Below are 21,784 nucleotides of genomic sequence, written 5' to 3' on the forward strand. Positions count from 1 at the left end.
TAACATTTTGGATGAAATGAAACGTTAATGTGCCTGATCAATCAGGGCACCCGAAACCCGCCGTTCCTAAGCTGCCCGTACCATGAGGGTAAACGCGAAGCACTCGCCACCGTCCGGTCCAGAAATAGCTTAGAAGGTGGAAAGTTGCAGAAGTCTGGCAGTGAGGGTCGTAAGCCCACCCCCTATCCCGGGCCGCAGGACTACTTTTCCTCCCGGAAGTGACGCGAGCTCAATCCCAGCTAGGCTCTCCCCAAACAAAAGGGATCTTGGGGCCCCGGGAGGAGCCTAAAAGACATTGGAGAAGCCCCTCCTCCAGCCGGAGCGGATTGGTGTCGGGGGTGGAGAGGCGAGAAGGAGATTGGCCCTGCCGAATGCCAGGGCCCTCGCCAGGCGGTCGAGGGGCGGGGCTTCGGGGGGCTGTGGATGGAGCGGGTGGCGGAGGCGGCAGGGAGCGGAGACCCGAGCGCTGGGAAAAGGTAGGAGCCGCTGGCGCCCGGGCTTGGCGGCGTCTGGAGGCCGGGTTCTCGAGAGAAAAGCAGGGGTAGGACCACCGGTGTCCTCCCGCCGCCGTCCCAACTGCCGCTCGCGCCCATCCCTTGAGGGGGCGGAGCCGTCTCCTCTACCTCCCGGTATTCCCTGAGGAGGCGGCTCCTCAACCTTCGAGGGTGCTCGCAGCCACTTATTGTCCCCCGTCAACCCCAGGTCCCCAGAAGGGGCTGCCCTCCTGACACCCTCCGTTTACAGGGCCCCCTCGCCCAGCCCCTCAACCTTCGGAGAAGGCGTACGGGTTCCCATTCTGTAGACTGCTGTCCCCACCCCCGCTTGTCTGGCCGCCCCCGGGAGGCCAGACATCCCTTCCTACACCTGTCCTGCTCGCTAGGGTGGGACCAGAGCTAGTTTCATCCGTAAGATAAAAATCAGTGTTTTCAAAAAAAAAAAAGAGAGATGGGGCGATGCAAAAATCAGAGACCCGACCTAGACTGGCAGCTCCACGGACGAAACGGCCTTCCCCCACTTGGGTTCTTCCCATCCCCCATTCTCTGATCCTCAGCCTTCCGCCTGAAGCCCCTAGGATCCTCTTTTCTCCTGTGGGGCAGCGAGGGCTCACCTGTTTCGGGATCTTTTTAGTCTCTGGAGGAAGGAGAAATAGTAACCTTCCCCGCCCCCCTTTGTACCTTTATTCCTTGAGGGAGAACCCAACCTCTAAGGGGTTTTTTAGGTTTGAGTTGCGTTTCATTTTTGCTTTCCACCCTGTTTCTTCCCTGAAAACTGGATGAAAAACCACCCTTTGGTATTTCATAGTGAGGTGGGCGTGTTGGATATCTACAGAGTTGGTCTTGTGTGGGTAGGAATGCAGTGTATATTGTTGGACTGTCACTGAATAACAGCCGGCTTTCAAGTGAAACAGTACAGATAAGTAAATAAAGAGCTTTAGATTAGGAATGAGTATCTCCTAGTCTCGGGTGGGCTGGTCTGTTGCTCAGGGAGACTGCAGTTAACCTGGAAGGTATAGTTCTGTTGAAACAAAAGGCAGGAAGTGTTTGAAGAAAATTCAGGTTCAGTGGTCTAGGTTTATGATTAATCTGGTCCGGTGGCGTTTGGTTACTCTCTAGCCCCTATTTTATGGTGGGTTTTTCCCTCCAGGTGAAACTGATATATATATATATACATATATATGTATATATATATATATGATGATTGGTTTTACAAGACCACTATCATCTACCAAAATTCAGGGGATGAAAATTAAAAGCACATTTTAAATCTCAGCGATAAGGATAAATAAAAGCAAGGTAAACTCCAGCTATACACACACATGTGACTACCAGAGAGTGTCCCTATAGTGTGCTAAAAAGGCCTTCATTTCAGCAGGTGCAAAATATTGATGCTTTTGGCCTAATGTTAATGCCATTGAATCCCTAGTAATCATCTATTGCTAGCACTTTCATATATTAAATTTGCCATATTTTTTTTAGCATTGTTTCTTTTGCTTTCGGTCTGAAGCCTGTCTTACTACTGTTATTTATAGCCAAAGATAATAACCATGGGATGCAAGGAGTTGGAATCATGGGGGCAATTATAACAGCTGTCTTTTACCTTCCTGATTAGAGTCTCTGAAGGTAGACTTTCTGAAGGTAATTAATTTTGAATAGTTAGGTTTGAAGTTTTCAGAGCCAGTCTCAGTGCTCACAGATCTGCTCAGTGATTGTTTCCAGATCTCCGATAAAAAGGCACAAAGAAGAAACTGTGGAGGGTCTCTCCAGCAAACACAAAGTGTACTGCGATAGGTGGATAAGGGCCCCTAGCAATAGCAGCAGAAAAGAACTAAAAGCAGAACAGGAATTCCCAAAAAGATATATCTTATTACATGAGCAGAGAACAGAAAATAAACTGAGGTAAGAGACTAAGGAAACCAAAGTTGTGGTGATTGCCAGGGCCTTAAATGAGCAGAGAGGAAAAAGCAAATAATGCTCTTTGATTACTTGGCACAATAAGCAGGATCTGTTTGATACACATTTGGGTCTTGGAAATCTTTCCTTTAACTTTTTCAGCACCTGTTTGATTATGTCAGATGAAGAAAAACATTTGTATGCAGAGATTTTTTTTAAGGTATATTTGTAATCTGCCTCATTAAATTATAAATTCTTTGAGAGAGGTATTAATATGTTTTGTTTCATCTTTGTACCTTTCACAATGCCTAGTATATAGTTTGACTTCATGAGCGTTTGCTGAACTTAGTTTGAAGCTGACCCCTTCGGGTAGACTAGAAAGATAATTTACTGATAAGATGTGGCACATCTTGTTAGTATAAACGGTCCATAAAGAATTTAATATTAAATATTCTTCCTCTTTAGCATTTAAACAAAGGTGAAGAATTAGTGTCTGATTTTTAGTTATTGGTTGGTTTTATTTTAAATATTTCAATATATAGCTAAGATGCCTAAGTAGGGGAAAACAAAGCTTGTATATGTCATGATCTCAGACATCTGATACAAGGATTTTTAGGCCACTGAATTGGTGTTGAGTGGCATGATACAAGAAGCAGAGATTTATTTCTAGAGGAAGTTTGTCCAGTCTGTGGTGGTTGACCCCAGGAATAGCTTGTCAGCCTGTTACTAAAGGCCATTTTTTCTTATTTCCTGGATGTTTGCTGATAATAACTAAAAATCAAATCTTCCTAGTTTTAGTTCAAAGCATTTCAGTGAGAACGTGGCTTATTTATGGTGAGGCTCTAAAGTGTGCTGATTTACAGCACAGACTTTAAAGGCAGACCTGAGTTCAAATCCCTGCTCTTTTGCTGTATGACCCAGGGAAATGGCAGTTTTTTATTTTCACCATATCTCAGTTTCCTCAGCTGTGACTTAAAAATGACTTTCAGAGATTTTTTTTTAAAGATTAAATGAACATGACATATAGGAAGCACTCAGTAATTGGTAGGTATTATGGCCATTATTATTAGCACTTTGCATGTGAATTAAAGAATTTAATCTTAGATATTCTTTTACTCCTTTAGCATTTAAACAAATGTGAAGAATTAGTGTCTGAGTTTAGTTATTGGTTGGTTTTGTTTTAAATATTTGAATATATAGCTAAGCTTCCTAATTAGAGGGAAACAAAGCTTGTATATGTCATGATCTCAGACATCCGACAGAAGAGTTTTTAGGGCAGCCCGTGTGTCTTACGGTCGTGTGTGTTTCATAATTTTGTCATGTACCTTATCTTCCTTAAACTTTTTGGCCCTGGAAAAGGAAAGGCAAGGGATTCAACCATCTGATGTCTTCTCTCTGAATTGTCAGTTGTTTCACTCCACAGTGTCGTAAGTACCGTCACCCTCAGTGTCATATAAATGGTTTCGTGGATACGGTGATTATGGTGCAGGGTTGTACCTTCTGTGAGATTTAAGGGATTTTCAATGGTAATTTTGATTGACAGTGATTTTTGCCTTTTGAACAACTCTTCTACTACCCCCAAAGTAAGGAGCAAGCATAAGAACAACTTAAATGGGTGAGAAGAAACTATGGATAGGGAAGTTAAGAGTGGAGGTGGGGGAGTGGAGGACAGGGGTTTGTGGGCTGAGGAAAACAGGACTACAAGCAGGCATCGAAGTAAAGGATGTAGTAATATGGTTTCTCCCTGCCGACTATTTCCAAACTCTGTATTTCAGGCCCAAAGCCAGAGCTTCCACTCTAAATGTGTGCTTTGCTGCTAAATGAATCGTTTCTGCCTTTTGGAGCCACAAAGAATGTAATCCTTAATTGTTACTGAGTTTAAAGAATATAATCCTTAACTGTTACTGAGTTCAAATAGAAGCTAGGAAGGAAAATAGGAGAGCACAGGACGACGGGGTTTACAGACAAAAAAGATTCCTGACCCTGAGCCTTGCGAGCATCTGCATGGATCCTTTGTACAGAGCTGCTGGGGAAGGAGAGGCTGCAGTGTTCTCTGGGTCTGCTCGCCTAGAAAGGTGAGCCAGGGAGGAAGGAGTGCAGAGGGAGAAGCAAGCAGGGATGGGTTGTTTTAATGAGAAATAAGATCTATAAATTATAGCAGAGAGGAGAATGAACTGACGGGTAAGTTGTAGAAAAAAGGAGCACTAAGTTTGGGGGTTTTTGAAGGAAGGTGTTCCCCATTCCTTGGTTTCTGCTGAGTAGTCCTTTCTATTGTAGTGGGTTGAACAGGAGTGAGAACAGAAACAATCTGGTTCTTAACTGGTTTAATATTTGACGGTACAAACAAGATCTGGTCTAGTCCTGTGTATCAGCTTCTTCTTATTGCCTCTTGTTCTTAAATTGAACACACGGAAGAAATTTTTGGAAAAGGCTCCACCCCTAAAGACTTCTCTGCTTCTGAACCTTTAGCCTTCACCACACTCACTGAGTCTGAACATGTTCTTCTTGGGGGTCTAGTTACTTCTCATTCAGCATGTCTCGCATCACAGTCATTATTTCCCCCCCAAAACCCGTTCCTTTTCTAACATCCCTGTTTCTGTTAATGGCATCATCATTATAGTCACCCAGCCTTAGAAACCTCAGCTGATCTGGGATTATTTCCCCTCTTACCTCCTTAAAAAAACCAGTACCAAGTTACTATACATTCTTTATAAAGTCTCTTGCATCGGTCTTTTTTTTTTTTTCCTATTCTTACTGCCACCATTCCTAGTTCACACACTTTAACCTCATACCTGCACTGTTAAAGTTTTCTCCCAACTGCTTTTTCTGCTTCCAGTTTCTCTTCAGTCAAATCAACTCTGTATGTCAAGCTTTAACCTTCCTGAAACTCTATTTTTATTGTGAGATTCACCTAGTTAAAAATGTTTAGTGGCTTCTTATTTCCCAGAAGATAAAGTCCAGTTTTGTACACTGTAATTCAAGGTACTGCACTGTACATTTCTTTCCGGCCAGCATGTTTTGATTACCCCTTTGAACCAGAGACTGCTGGGTGCTAAGTTTATCAAGCTGAATAAGACAGAGTATTTGTCTAGAAGAGCAGAATCTTATGAGACAAAAGACAGCTATGTAGATAGATGAATTGATGTAATAGAATGGGTTATGAGTAAGATACATATCCATTATGCATTTAATATGATTTCAAAATAGCTGTGATATTTTTCGAAAACGCGTTTATCAGTATTATGAGTTAAAATTGTAACTTGATTAAAAGCTGTAGAAATTCAGTGGAAGCAAGAGCAGTCTTTTCACTTATATCCTAAAGTCACAAAAAGCCACTCTAGGCAGAAGATTGTCCTTTTTCTTTCCCAAGTAGTGTGCAGATAACCATTGGCCTGAATAAGTGTTGTGTGTGTTCCTAAGCTGCCTTTCCCAGGAACTGGCCAGGCCATCTCCTTCTTGGAGCAGATCAACCTACCAGGTTAGAAGCAGTAAACTTGTTTTGATTTCTAAATTAGACACATGAGTGGTAGAAAGTGAGAACTCATTGGAAAAAGGAAGACTTCATTATCCTTACAGATGAAACCAAATATATGCTCTCCAGGGATGAGAAATGAGAGAACTGACCAGTCACTAACTCATTTAAACCATTCAGTATCCTGTTAGAGTATGTATTGTCATCCGCATTTTATAGATGAAGAACTGAAAGCTCAAAGGTTACGTGGATCAAGGAAGTATGAAGTGGTAGAGCCAGGATGCAAACTTAGGTCTGTAGGGCTCCAAAGTCCAAGCACTTTCCACTGCAACACACTGCCTCCCAGAAGAGTTACTGTCCCCAAAAAACCTTGGAGCAAAAACAATTGCTAGGTCTGTTGGTCATTTTCAAGTGATATCAAATTGTTAAACTTTTTAAAAAATCAGTGGTCTGATTTAGAAGACAGAAGTTAAAAGGCAAAACATCATCATCAGTTACAATATTCTGTTACAGGTTTTGTGAGATTTTTTTACAGCTCAGGGAGAGTCAGGTTATGGGCATAGCTAAAACACAGATACCTTGACTGTATTACAGTTCATCCTGCACACCATGTGCTCTGTTTCTTCCTGGTTTGAAATCCTGATGGAGTCAGCGACTTCATCCAACATTAAGGTTGAATATTTGAAGGGTTCTTGTATTCCAGGCTGCCTGTAGAATTGAGGCCCATGAATCATTTTACTGGAAATAAAATCAATCTACATATTATTCCCTCATTGTGGTATTTTACAAATCACGGTGACATTATTTCAGAAAAGCAGAAATTTAGGGGAATGATGGACAGATAGATGATATAGACAGATATACGTATTTCAATGAAATCATGTTATAATTTCATTGAAATAAATAAAGCCACTGACACATATACCTGAGATGGTAAATACTGCTGGTAATTTTCTGATATTAGAAGACATATTTTTAATTTTAATGAAAAAATGTGTTAATGTAAAAACTATTCTTCATTTTCATTAACGTACATTCCAGTAGCTTAACTAATGTAGCTCTTCTGGTTTGGTCTTGTCTCAGATGAGAATACTTGAAAAGGTGTAAACGGATATCTAGGTAGACAGACCTGTTTTTAATAGCGTTGTGCCAGATGTCCTCATTTTGGGGGAGAGATGTTTGAATGCTTGTTTATGGGCATGAGGCCACTTCCTCCCTTTCTTCAGGATGCATATAAATGTTGTTGGCAACATGTAGAAGAGACAATGATAGAAACAGATGTACACACATAGTAAGAGAGACGGACATTCACACACACACACAGATACACTAGAGATGTATGAGGCTTAAAACAGAGCTAACCAAAACAAAACCCTGATATCCATCATGGTGTCCCAGAAAGTGGATTAGACTGGATCTTAATAATTTTACTATTTAACTATAATCTTCAGTAATTCACTTAACAACTCTGGCCTCAGTTTTCATCTGTAAAATGAGAGTGCTAAATTAGATTATTTCTGAGGTCCCTTCCAGCTCTGTGAATCACATTTTAGCTGATAAAATGGGAAAATCTGATGGGAACAGTGGTTACCAAGTAGCAGTGGTTTCTAAGGAAGCCTCTGGAATCAAATTACTTAGGTTCAAATTCTATTTCTGCCACATACTAGATGTGAGACTTTAAGTTATTTAGCCTTTGTACCTCAGTTTTCCCATCTGTATAAAATGGGGATGATGATGATGAACTTGTTGATAATGGTTATAGCATCTATCACCTAAGGTTGTAAGGACGGAATTAATACATGTCAAGTACTTAGAACACTGCCTGGAACATGTTTATGTTTAGCTCAAAAAGTGTGTATCTTTTTTATTATTGCTATTAAGGCTTGAATTCTTCTTAGAAAACTACTCTAGAAAACTCTGAGGAAAAAAATAATCAAATAAAAATAAAACTCTGAGGAAGTGGTGATTAACATTGGTAAGTTCGATTATATTACTAATTTCTGTACTAAGTATAAATCTAGAATATCTGGTATCCTAGAATCAGCTTTGAGTAGAGTACTGAAAGCATTTTAAGTATTGATCTTAAAGAATAATCAGCTTTATTACAGAGCTGGTTTCTTGAGGCCTCCTTCAAAATCCATATTGACAGTATTGGATAAACAAGCACCTCAATCCTTTAGCACTGTTGTAATTTCTTTGTAAGTGCATTATTCATATTATATTTCAGGATCCTGAAATTTACAATCTCCAAAACTGTTTCAAAACCATTCTGTTTTATATAATCCTATACATAGTGTTGCTGGAAAAAGCAGACTGATAAGACAAAGCAGGGCATTCTTTGTTCAGGCACTCTCATGGTAAGGGGAAGGCTTTGATCTAGTTGCTGTAATAGTCTTTAAAAGTAGTAAACTATTAGCATGTTGTATTAGTTTGCTAGAGCTGCCATAACAAGTGCCACAGACTGGGTGGCTTAAACAACAGAAATTTATTTTCTCACAATCCTGGAGGCTAGAAGTCAGAAATCAATGTGTCAGCAGGATTGGTTTCTTCTGAGGCCTCTCTCTTTGGCTTGTTAAATGACCATCTTCTCCCTGTGTCTTCACATGGTCTCTCCCTGTCCTGCGTTTTTGTCCAACTTTCTCTTCTTATAAGGACACCAGGCATATTAGATTAGGGACTACCCTAATGACCTCTTTTTTTTCTTTCTTTCTTTTTTTGGCTGCACCACACAGCATGCAGAATCTTAGTTCCCTGACCAGGGATCGAACCCATGCCCCCCCACAGTGGAAGCGCAGAGTCTTAACCACTGGACCACCAGGGAATCCCATGACCTCATTTTTTTTTAATTAATTAATTAATTAATTTGTGGCTGCATTGGGTCTTCATTGCTGCACGCGGGCTTTCTCTAGTTGCAGCAAGTGGGGGCTACTCTTCGTTGCGGTGTGCGGGCTTCTCATTGTGGTGGCTTCTTGTGTTGTGAAGCACAGGCTCTAGTTGTTGGGCTTCAGTAGTTGTGGCTCGCAGGCTCTAGAGCACAGGCTCAGTAGTTGTGGCGCACGGGCTTAGTTGCTCCGCAGCATGTGGGATCTTCCCAGACCAGGACTCGTCCCGTGTCCCTTGCATTGGCAGGTGGATTCTTAACCACTGCGCCACCAGGGAAATCCCCCATGACCTCATTTTTCACTTAATTACCTCTTTAAAGACCCTGTCTTCAAATACAGTCACATTATGGGGGTACTGGGGATTAGGACTTCAATGTATAATTTTGGGGTTAGAGGACACAATTTAGCCCATAACACGTTATAACACATAGACACATAAGAATACAAATACTCAGATAATATCTTTTACCTTCAACTGAAAGAAGATTGATTTGACATTTGTAGTAAAGCTTTTATTGCATAGTATTGTAGAATTCAGTAAAAAGGTTTGTTTTTCTGTCTTGGTTTTAGAATCTGTAAATAATAATAGCAGAAACAGCTCTCTTTAGTAAACGTACAAAAGATCTGCTTTCGTGATCAGAAAATTTATTTTCTGATAATATATTGACATATTTTTCTTTACTAACCTAATCCTAAAATGCCAAAAGTGGAATGAGAGGTACAATTTGGAATGTTGTCACTCTCTTACCCCCAAACGCATAAATAACCTTTATGAAAAACCAAAAATGCCAGAGGGTGGGAAGGCTTAAATCTTGAGATAGTCAAGGTAATGTGTCAACACCTTCCGCCCTCAGATAGGAGGTTGCTTTGGATACATTTTTTTAAAAATAGCTGTGCACTTTTGTCCATTTTAGATTTGGTATTTATAAATGTGACATGTTTATTTTTTTAAATTTCATGTATACTGGATTTTTAAGGAAGTACATTATCTAATGGAAAGCTGTCAAAACAGCCACTTTGTATGTCAGTGTTGACTCTTTGAATTTTTAGGATTAACTGGCCTCCCAAATTTTGGTTTTGTTTATATGTACTGGAAACAGTCTTTACATAATTGGAGCAAGTTTGCTTTACATCCGTGCTAATACCTTATCACCGATACTAAAAACTTACCGAATGGCCTGAATCTTAGTCAGTTGTAGCCCAAGTATAAATTTCTTTAATCTGATATCTGAGTATATAGTAAAGAAGTGATTTTTATCCAGTTTTGCAAGAGTGGTCTCCTGGGTAAAATAACTGTTTTCTTTTCTTTTTTTTTTTTTTTGGTGCTAGCCAAATGGATTTTTAAAAAAAGATTTATGTAGGTTTTTTTGAGGTGCTTCTATGTTCAAAAATATCTGAGATTCACCTTAAAAATGTTTTTTCTCTTTCCTGTCCCACATCACCGACCACACAGAAATAAAGTCTTCAGTTCCACATAAAGACATACACAAACCCAGATACTAGATAGACAAACATCTACGTGTACTCCACCCTGCCCTGCCTTACTCCTTACATAGCTGTAGAAACTGGGGTATTTCTTTTTCTGCCACCCAATCTCCATGTGGTAAAAAGGCAACAATGCCTGCTATCAAAGAATGAGTTCCAGAGCAAAAGCTGAGACTTCCTCAAGAAGGAAGAGGCACAACCAGAACCAGAATGAGTGGATGTTGGGTCAAGGGAAAAGGCTAGAATAAAATGAACAGAGCCCAAGCCAGAGCAGCATACCCCCGTGGCAAAATGAGCACTGTTGTTCAGGAGGTGCAGAGCCAGTGTCCTCCTCGATACCCATAATTCTAGTGGCTGTTGGCACGTGGAAGTTCATACAGAAGAGATTCATGGACTTCCCTGGTGGTGCAGTGGGACACGGGTTCAAGCCCTGGTCCGGGAAGATCCCACATGCCACGGAGCAACTAAGCCCGTGCGCCACAGCTACCGAGCCTGCACTCCAGATCCCGTGAGCCACAACTACTGAGCTCACACGCCACAACTACTGAAGCCCGCACGCCTAGAGCCCGAGCTCCACAAGAGAAGCCACCGCCCGCGATGAGAAGCCCGCACATCACAACGAAGAGTAGCCCCCGCTGGCCGCAACTAGAGAAAACCCGCACAGCAACGAAGACCCAATGCAGCCATAAATAAATAAATAAATAAATAAATAAATGTAATTTGAAAAAAAACAGAGATTCATGCTCTCCTGGCTGTTGGCCCTGACTTGGTGGGAAGTAGCATGTGAATAGACCATATTGTAAGCTGGGCAAGCTCATGTTTGAAATCATTTATTAATAACTTAAAAACAAGTTTTATACTTAGTCTATAAATAGGCTCAGTTTTCCAGGGTATTAAAATATGTGTAACTTTTTATTATATATGTTTATATATTTTTTTAATTGAGAAAACTTTAAAGTTTAATATAGCTACAGCTAGCTGTACCACAGTGTATGATAACATATACAGACAACTTGTCCACAGGTGGTTTTTATTTCAAATTTATAGACTGTAGCATTCCTTAGGCAGAAATATCTACATCTAAACTCTAAGGAAAGTTGGGTCTTGGAGAGATTCTGCCGGAAGGAGTGAGCTGAGCATCTGGTTGAAACGATCTTGTCTTTCACAGTTACTTAATGGACAATGACAAGTAACAGCTCATTTAGAAAATAAGTGGAGAATGAGTCTGTAGACTACAATATGACATGCCAGAAATCTGGCAGTCATATTTCTGATAATGAATATGGAGTTAGAAACAGCCTTTTTCTGAAAATCTTAGACCATATAATTTATATATTGGCAGAAATTGGAGTCGAATGGACTTGGTACTTTAAATACCTTAAATACAAGACAAAATTTATGTTTTATCAAATAAAAATTAGGGCCTATCTTTTTTTTTAGTTTGCAGGGTCTAATACACTATTAGAAAAACATAAACCAAAAATTACATATAATTTAACATTTAATATTTGAAAATAAATGGGAAAAAGTAGAATCTGGGATGAGTAATAAGCCTTACAAAGTTGAGGTGGTGACAGATTGATTTGTTTGTTTATTGATTGGCAAGAGATGAGGGGATGAGAATTTTCCTTACACAAATTTGGCAGTTTGAAAAGTTCAGTTGTAATTGTGGTTTTTTTTTTTTATCTGAGTGCATTGTGCATAAGTCATGGTGTTTCAAGCAAATAGGCTTTTATCAATTCAGGGAGAGAAAGTCAGTTTCTTCTGGTGACATTCATAAAATAGTCCTTGAAATAACAGTGAAAAGATTTTGAAAGACCTCACCTTCCCTAATTATGATTGCAAAAGGGAAGTCAGATTCCTGATATTTTTTCCTATGTCACTCAGCTTCAACTTGAAGAAGTGGCTATTTTCTTCTTTCTTGTCTGTATCAACCAACAGCTGTCAGGCTTCATCAGCTATAATGACAGCTGACATTCTTGGGATTTACCAATTGTTTATAGTATGGTCACATAGACAATAAATTTCTTATTATTTTGCAGCATTGGACATTTTTCCACCATGCTGATGACATTTTAAATATATTTGTCCATTTTCCCAAATTTTAACTGAAGAAAACCTTAAGAATTTATACTTGAGGACTAAAGTGTGACTGCCAGTTATCAGGTCAGTATCACCCCCATCCCCATCCCCACCCTCATACCACCCCCAGGAATATCACTGCCATACTAAAACATAATACAGTTTTACTATCGTTCATTTATATTTCAGACAAAAAGTTCTGCAATGTGTTGTGTGTTAAAATTAGATTCAAATGTAAAGGACAGCAAAGAACTAAATTCTAATATTTATAAAGAATGGTTATAGGAATATGCGAAAACAGACCTCTTGGGTTTGAATTACACAGCTGTGGCCCTTTTTTTCCCTCCTGTGTTGTATTTGTATTTATTTCATGTAGACACCAAGCTAAATAAGTTGATACATTAGCAAAATGTTCCAGATATTAAAATTTGTGTGCAGAAGTTATTTACAAGTGTAGAGGTAACATGAATATTGATCTTTATGCCATTGACAAAGAATAGAATTTTTTCTTGCCTAGGCTAGACTGTTTTATAATTAAAGTGACTTAAGATTGTTTCAATTTCACTCTTTTATGAGGATGTATATTTATCACAACAGATCAAAAACTGTGATTTAGGTACAATCTGTTTTAGTTCTTTGTATATTTACCTGTAATTTTGATTTAATTGATTTCTCTAACAAGTAATTCTTGATTTTCACTCATGAAAGCTTAGAATGGAACCATGAAGGACTTTAGAGACTATCTAGTCTGTTTTATTTTACCTGTGAGGAAACTCAATGCCAGAGCAACTAGGTAATTTTTTTTTCTCAAAGCCATATAGCTGTTTAGTAGCAGAGCTGAGACTAAAATTCTATACTCTTCACTCCCGGCCTATTATATTTTATTATATCACACTGCATCTTTAAGCCACAGTTTTTAGATTTCTAAATGAGAATATTTAAGGAGTATAAAGATACTGAAGGAAAAAAAAGTAATATGTGTAAACACTATCATTTTTAGCTCTATTCCTAGTTGATTTACTCAGTGCAGTTGGTATTTATGGAGCACCTTTACCAAGTGCCCATTATTCTGCTTAATATCAGGGGAGGGGTGAAAAAAGGAATAAAATGATAGGATTTTTTCTCTGCCTTATGATCTCCTTGAGAGAGATGAAAACATGAAACCATCAGGAATTGGGGGAAGGGTTTCATCTAAGAAACCAGTGTGACTCAAATGGTAGTTTAAATTCCTCATCATTATTCATTCCAGGATGCTATCATCCTTCTTCATTTGTGGTTCCCAACTACAGAAGGGCAGCCAAAGTCACTTATTTCTGAAGTAATTGATCTTGGCTGCCCCCAATGTTGGTAATGCCTTTCTTGGAATTCTTTTGGAAAGTGAGAGAGGATAGTAGTTCTTAATAATTAAACCATTGATCAGCTTCTATCAGGAACTTGGCAAGATGTTTTATATTTATTAACTCAATCTTTACAACAGTCCTATGAGTTAGATATCATCATTTCACTTTCACAGGTAAGAAAACTGAGAATCAGAAAACTTGCCCAGTCACACAACTAGGAAGATGTTGACCTGGCATCTATCTGACTGCAAAGCCATGTGTTTTTTCCAGCATACCATCTTATGTTAAGTGTAGCTTTATTAGGTTTGTTGTTTTTTTAATTTTTTTTTAGCTCTTATTTTTAAAGTAACTGTTGTGAGCGCTCTCTAATACTGAAGTGAGAATGTGAGAATCGCTTACTAGTCGCTGACCCTCACCAGTTAGAAAGTTAGCAGTTAGAGCTGAAGTTACATTAAACATGTTTTACCATGTGGCAAAAGATTTGTACAGTGTGTTCTGGAGCAACATCTAACAACACAGTGAAGTATGCATTTTCTACACGCTCTCATTTGCTTAAAGGCAGTAGCTCTGGAAGGAATCAATGCCTCTTTTGTGTGCCTCCTAAAATTTAATGTGCTCATAGGAGTTGGGAGTTGCTGGAGGGTGTGTGAACTAGTCATGTTGTGATTCACTTTAAAAAAGAAAAAACTGTATGAGAGTGGCAATTTAGAAGTAAAGAGTGAGAGAGGGAAAAGAGTACTTGCTGTACTTTAGAAGTTATGAAATGTATCTTACCATACACAATGGTCAGAAGATCCTTCCAAGATTGTACACCGTCTAGCTTCTATCTGTGTGTGGTTTGTGAGAAATTAATCTTATGGAAAGGACTGAGTTTGTGCCATGTAATTTGCCATTTAACATATTTTAAAAGATGCAAGATTTCATAGAAATGTGAACTTGTTAAGTCAAATAAATTCAGTTTATAGTAGCCTGGCCAATTAAGATGTTTAAACAATGTATTTTAAGCAGTCATTTAAAAGTACATTTGTACATGGTTGCATTTAAGTCTTATTTTACTATATGAAATATAAATATTGTGATAGATGTTCTCTGTGAAAGTAGACAATTTAAAAGAAAAATTTCTCCCATACTCCCACCAAACATTATCTTTGCTCAAATTCATTTCAGCCAGTTTCAGAGGGATCCCACAATGTTTTATATACAGTTTTGGAATTTAGTTATCTAAAACTGGGATATCTTTTCGTGGTCAAACAATTTTTCATTGAAATAGTATTCATTGTAACAAAATTTTACCTGAACTTCTAGTGAACAAAATTAGTGATTAATTTTTTCTGAGACCTTCTAGGATGTTTGTATATATGCCTGGAGGAAAAATGATAAAAATTTGATCTTTGTGAATGGTGATGAAATCAATAATTAAAATGAATTTTATTTTCCGTTACTGCTCAGTTTATGATTAACTCAGAAAGTTCTTATTTTTCCATTTAATTATAACCATTTCCTTTCTTAAAGTATTTTCTACTCTAATTGTTGCTCTTTTCTTATCTGTCTCACTTTATTTTTTCTTTAATAGTATCAAATTAACTCTGTCTTCTGAAGATTGTCTGATTATTGTCCTTGTTTTAGGCTTTCAGGATGAATCTGGAAAAACTCAGCAAGCCAGAACTCCTAACACTATTCAGTATTCTTGAAGGAGAGCTTGAAGCAAGGGACCTTGTTATAGAAGCTTTAAAGGTATGTTTAAAAAAAAAAGAGAGAGAGAGAGAGTGGTCATCATATATTTGAAAGCCATATCATTGGTTAACTAGGATATTTCTATAGCCCCAGTTGAAGTTGAGGGGCCTGGGTATATATATCAATACTTGCTATAGCAGCCACCTGTATGGTATGATTTTGGGACACTGATGAAGCCTTTCTGCCTCCACATAGTTCCTTTAGTCTCTCTACCTGATGTCTAGACTTTGAACTTCATTCTTTAGCTTAGTAGCGTTAGCTGTTTCTGAATGCCAACCCCTTGAGAACTTGATGAGACCTGTTTCCTAAAAAATCTATATACACGCATATACCATAATTCAGGGTATAATATCTGATAGATCAAGGACCCTATTAAGACCGTGAATAGATTCCCTACATCCCAGATTATAAATCCTTACTTTTTTTTCAGTATTTGATATCTGTTAAAATACACAGGGCTGGGGGGTGGTAGATGACAACTCTACTTTCCACTCAATTTTGCTGTGAACCCAAAAATACTCTAAAAAAGTCTACATAAAAAATAAAAAAGATCAAGAGGGCATAACTCCTTTAAAGGGTCTTGAATCTTTTACACCTTGGTAAGGATGTTTCCCAATCTGTCTTGAAATCAGGTTTGGAGAGGGGAAGAAAAGAGCTTAAGGCTATCTGTGTGAGTAGTAGGAAAATGATACCCCCATAGGTGAGGAGAAATGGCCAAAGAAGATGAGACTTGGGCATGCTGAAGAAAGCATAGTCTCTGCCGAAAACTATTGCTTTTTTGTTTTCCCTTGGAGCTTTGTAATGTGTGATAAGTGATTTCCAGTGGTTTCATTTCTCTGGAGTGCATGAGGCAGTTCCCTTCTGGTATGGGGGTAGAGTCTGACTTATTTTCCTTTTCCCACTTACTTCAGTCTTGTTTTGCATGGTGTCCCTGGGGATCATCTGTTTATGGCTTTGACACATGTCTAGTCACGTGATAAAGTTCATTGCCCGAGTCTTTGCCTGTCGTGCCACTGAGCATGACTGTGTGACCTTGGTAAAGTCATTCAGTCTGTCTGAAACAAAGCTTCCTTGTCTGTATTAAAAAGAAATGATTAACAACTAGTATTTCTGTGTAACATTATAATTTGCATGGCATTACAAATACTCCAACAGTGTAGGATTCATTTCTTCTTCTCCCTTTATTTATATTTTCTCAGTACATACCATGTACCCCATATCCAAGGAACAGTCAGTAGTAGCTAATCATTTGAATTGATGTCTCTAGTGTGCCCTCAACAGTGCCTGACTTTTCAATGACTCCCTTGCCAACATATATTACATAAAAATGTTCCCTCTGCTTGGTGACTCATTTCTGCCACATCCACCGGTCTTCCCCTTTTGTCACTATTGGGGATTTCTCATCCTTTCCCTGTACGTCCCTGAAAACTATTCTATTTCTCATAACCCCATCCCACTATTACCAGTAGTCCTAACCTGATTAAACTCAGGACACCCTCCCATTTATTTTCACATGTTTATCTGATCGATCAAGAGAAAAGAAAAAGAAGGGTTGAGGAAAGTTTGAGTTCATTCCTAATCCTCACTCCTAATGCCTGTTGTCTTTCCTACTTCCTTCCCTTCTTCTCATCTGAGACCTCTGGCTCTCCCCTCCACAGGAATTATCAGCCTAGACCTGGAAGAGTTCCACTGCCTAGGCTGAACTAGAAAGTGCATTGTTCGTGTCCTTTTAGAGCTCAGAAAGCATTTTCCAGGAGCAGCATTATTATAAATAGCAATCCGATTTTAGAAAACTACAATAGCTTGGCAGCGTGTGTTAAATAAATAGCCTCACCTGAGGATCTGTTCCTGTTTACACTGGGACTCCAGGAAGAAGTTTCCTGTAAATATTGCAGTTGACTTATACAAAAACTTCTGGGCCTCAACCCTCTCATAATTGGGGTAGGGGTTGGGGAATGGCTGCCTCTAACAGAAAAATTAGAGGATGACCTTATTTTTCTCTTTGCTTTTTAGCTTTAGAAATGATACAAACCTGTGGAGCTTTATGTTTGTTTTATTGAGCATATAGATGCTCAATAAATAGTTGTTGAGCAGATGAAATATATGCCATTGTTTTAAAAGATTGCCATAATATTTCAAAATGAATGTTGTGAATTATTAAATTTTACAGCCTGCCTTACGTGTGCTTAAACAGACTGCCTTCTGGTTTTAATGTTAGCAGATGCTAAGGTGCTTGTTGCATATGTTTTCCTAAAAAAATTTTTTTTCTGCGTGAATCCAATTTTAGTTACTTTAGGCTAGGCAGCTTCTGACAAGTTGAAAGAGCAGCTTCAGAAGCAAGAGCTATAATTAAGAGAGCATTTTGATATAAGATACCATTCAGAATCAGGCACAAGTGTTGTATTTAGTCTGTGCATACAGCCTATAAGTGGTAAAGTTCAAGTTCTCTTCTGAGGCTTAAACTATAGGCAGTTTAGGTGAAATGAATAGCTTCACCAGAAGTAATACATCTTTAAATAGTCTATTGTTAGATAAAATAAGTAGCAGCTGGGGGTCAAAATTGTTTCAGTCCTTTGAGAAAAGCAACTGCCATACCAGATTCTTAAAGTTAAAATGAAATTGTTTTATTTGTGGAGTAGGTTTTTGTTTTGGCTTGGGTTTTTTTGTTTGTTTTTGGTTCTGTAGTATGTCAAGATTTCACTGCATTCTTTCTATATAGCTCTTGCTTAGCAACAAACACTTGCTCTTCTTGGACTAATATGACAGCTCACTAATTTTCTTCCTTTTAGTATTCTTTCTTAATTCATGCTTAGTTGATTGAAAAGGTTTTGGTCTTTGTCCTAAATAGCTTTGATTGGTTTTTCCTTTATGTTTAAGTAAAAAAAGCTTATCTTTTTTCTCCTTACCTTTAAAAGAGATTTTTCTTGGACATAAAATCTGTTCTTTAATCTTGCATCTCTGAACAAAACCATATGGTTCACTGTTGCTGTTAAATAAATAGTAGGTCACATTGGCAAGGGTTAGATTTATATAAGGATGTATTATAAAAGTTCCTGTAATTTGTAAGTAAATCCTACCTATAAAGTTATAATTGTAAAAGAGCTTCATTCATTTTCCAAAATGTCTGCAAAGTTTCAGATTGCAACTACACCCTTGTAGAGCCCCCATAATTCTTTTTCTCCCCAAAATTTTACAGAAGAGTGAGCCTCCTCACTCTTCTGTTGCAGCCTAGACATGTTTGGCATAGAACCAGAGAAGTCAATAGAAAATAATGTAATATTCAGCCTCTTCTGTATTTGAAGTCTAATTGTTACAGAGGCCATTTATACAGTATTTGGTCCTAATTGAACTTTATATAAAGTGATTTTCTATTTTAGGAGGGATTACATCAGAGAAAACTTCATGAAAGTCTCTCCCTTTGACCTGACCACTTTATGTTCATGAATGAGAACACTATGGGAATCCCTTCCACAGTGAAAACAGATTACATTGCTCATGAACTGTCCAGGGGAGTTTGGGGTGGAACCACACAGTTCAGCAAGAGAGGCCCGGTTCATTAATTCTAAGAAAATCTAGGAAAAGCTTCCCAGCAGGGTCTGAATTCTCTAGAAGAAGATGAGGGAACCTTAATTTTTAAAATTTGGAAAATAGATTTGACTGCCAATAAAAAGTCAGATTAAATAGTTTGAGTCTTCCACATTGGGGATATTATATCTGCATGTGTCAGATCTGATGCAGACTACACTTAGCTATGACTAAGTAGAATCTACCCTGTATTAGTATCATTTTATTTTAAAGCATTCTTTAAATTGCTTCTGCAATAATAAATGGTAAAGTATTACAACTTTCACATAGAATTAGCTAAAAGAGTCTTGAATTCCTTTCCACTGATACCTCAGTCATAAAACAGGTATAACTCTTTTAATGTCTAGGATATAACTTTGTTGGTTTTGGCCAAAGGCCATTGGAGAATTCCCCAGGCAAGAAAATTTACAGACAAAAATGTTGTAGGCAGGACAAAGTTAGAAATATATTTAGAGTATGAGACTGTAATATTTAACTACTGTGAGTTTTTTAAACAGCCAGAATTAAAAATAAAAATCTAAATGTTACATATGTGCCTGTGTTAACAATAAATGATTTACGTTTGCCAAAAATATTCTTAAAATAATAATGATTATAAGGATCTTGTGGCAGTGCCAAAAATATAGAACAAACAAAAGTTATGGAAGGTGCTGTGGCTCAAGAAAAATACAAGTTCACTGTAGGTTGAATCTGACATCTGCTTTTGGTCATGGCCTTGTGCTTATTATGGAAGCAGATTATTATAAAGGCTGGTCTGAGATGAGAAAAGTAAAATTGAATTTAGCAAAAAACATGCATTGTCCTATACTAGTAAGCTTGTCAAGTGTGTTTGCATTAAAAAAAAAAAAAGATCCATAAATATACTTAAATGTACTCAAAGTTGAAGCATTCTTTGTCACCCATAAGCCTGGACCTAACAATTCTTTGACCAAAATAAATGATCCCATTTTGATAGATGTTTTTAGGAAGAGCTTTTAGGATTGGAGTAGGTAGTTTAAATCTTTAATAAACATCACCTGAACATAAGCTTATAACTGAAAGGAGTCCAGTTTCTGCATGGATAAGAACTGGGATATTAAGAAGCAAGTAGAACTTTATTTAGGGAATTGAATTATGGCATTTTTAGATTTACATTCATAGCCTTTACTATGAAACATGTTTTAGAAGGGAATTAATCAGTGGCCATTTGGGGCCAGTTTTTATGTGTTTTATATAGTTGGAATTGCTGATACTTTTTATTCCTACTCTCTGAGTAATGTGCATACATGAAATCCTAGCTTTTCAAAAAAGAAGCATAAAGATAATTACTAGGCACTCTACAAAACTATCAACTAGAACATTCAGTTAAGTGTAGCTGTTAAGAGCATGAGCTTTCATATCAGACATACGTAGGTTTGAGCTCTGCCATTTAATTGCTGTGTGATCATAGACCAGTTACTTACCGGGTTAAGCTATATGGTAGAATGGTACGGTTATCACAAGAATTAAATGAGATAGCACACGCTAATCGACATACTCATTGCTCATTTACTGTTATTATTATTAGAACATAAGTTTTAAAGTTCTTCCATTTAGGAACAAAGGTATATTCCATAAAGCAAGATGTACTGATAATATGCTGTCCTTCATAAGAAAGATGAGCATTTTAAATTAAATCTTTGTTATCAGAAGGGCTTGCACTGTAGCTTGTTTTTCTTATGGGAATTGATGGTTTTGAGTTGATCCATCCCCACTCTCACAACCAAAAGCATGTATTTTGAGACAGCTGGCAAGGGTTATGGGTGTACTGTGGGGCATGGAACAGATGTCATACTGCATTCCCTTCTCTCTCTCTTTATAATGAAAACAGGAAATACAGACACTGGAAACTTTTCAAATTGATTTCTTTTTCCATTGATTTCTTTGCTTCTCTATTGCTCGATTTGACATATTTGTTATATTTTGGTTTTTTTATTTCACTTTATTGAGGTAAAATTGACATACAATAAGCTGCATATATCTAATGTATACAAATTGATGTTTTGATATACATATCCCACATGAAACCATTACTACAATCAAGATAGTACACATGGGGCTTCCCTGGTGGCGCAGTGGTTGAGAGTCCGCCTGCCGATGCAGAGGACACGGGTTCGTGCCCCGGTCCAGGAAGATCCCACATGCCGTGGAGCGGCTGGGCCCATGAGCCACGGCCGCTGAGCCGGCGTGTCCGGAGCCTGTGCTCCGCAACGGGAGAGGGAGGCCACAACAGTGAGAGGCCCGCGTACCACAAAAAAAAAACAAAAAAAAAGATAGTACACATATCCAACACCCCTTAAATTTTCCTTGTGCCCCTTTGCAACCCCTTTAGCTAACCTTCCCCACACACACACCCCCACCCCAAAACCACTAATCCTCTAGAGATTAGTTTACATTCTCTGGAATTTTATGTAAGTAGAATCATACAGAATGTAACCTTTTTTGGGGGGCGGCCCGGTTCTTTGACTCAGCATAATTATCTTGAGATCCATGTTGATGTTGTATTGATAGTTCATTCCTTTTATTACCAAGTAGCGTCCATTGTATGTATGTACCACAGTTTGTTTTGTCTGTTCATCTGTTAGTGAACATTTACATTGTTTCCAGTCCTGGACTATTGCAAATAAAGCTGCTGTGAACATTCATATATAAGGCTTTGTATGGACATGTGCTTTTGTTTCTTTTGGATGAATACCTAGAAATGGAATGGAATATGTTTAACTTTTTAGGAAACTGCCAAACTGTTTTCTAAAGTAGTTTTACCATTTACATCCCACCAGCATGTATAAGAGTTCC

The 21,784-nt window shown here is 38.2% G+C and overlaps 1 protein-coding gene across 2 annotated transcripts in view; it reads left to right on the forward strand.

Annotated features, from left to right (window-relative positions):
• The first annotated feature begins 440 nt into the window (after positions 1-440).
• LOC112413026 (CTTNBP2 N-terminal-like protein) overlaps positions 441-21,784 on the forward strand; it is a 62,800-nt gene continuing 41,456 nt past the window's right edge. The window contains exons 1-3 of one of the 2 annotated variants that reach the window (XM_024764858.1): positions 454-476; positions 12,272-12,395; positions 15,278-15,385. In XM_024764858.1, the coding sequence (XP_024620626.1) occupies positions 15,287-15,385 (99 nt within the window). In that variant the 5' untranslated portion in view covers positions 454-476; positions 12,272-12,395; positions 15,278-15,286. Of the gene's footprint in view, positions 477-12,271; positions 12,396-15,277; positions 15,386-21,784 lie in introns of both variants that reach the window. The other variant, XM_024764859.1, reaches the window with a different exon arrangement.

The sequence above is a fragment of the Neophocaena asiaeorientalis genome, unplaced genomic scaffold, assembly GCF_003031525.2.
Source record: "Neophocaena asiaeorientalis asiaeorientalis breed wild unplaced genomic scaffold, Neophocaena_asiaeorientalis_V1.1 scaffold62, whole genome shotgun sequence".
Taxonomy (NCBI): domain Eukaryota; kingdom Metazoa; phylum Chordata; class Mammalia; order Artiodactyla; family Phocoenidae; genus Neophocaena; species Neophocaena asiaeorientalis.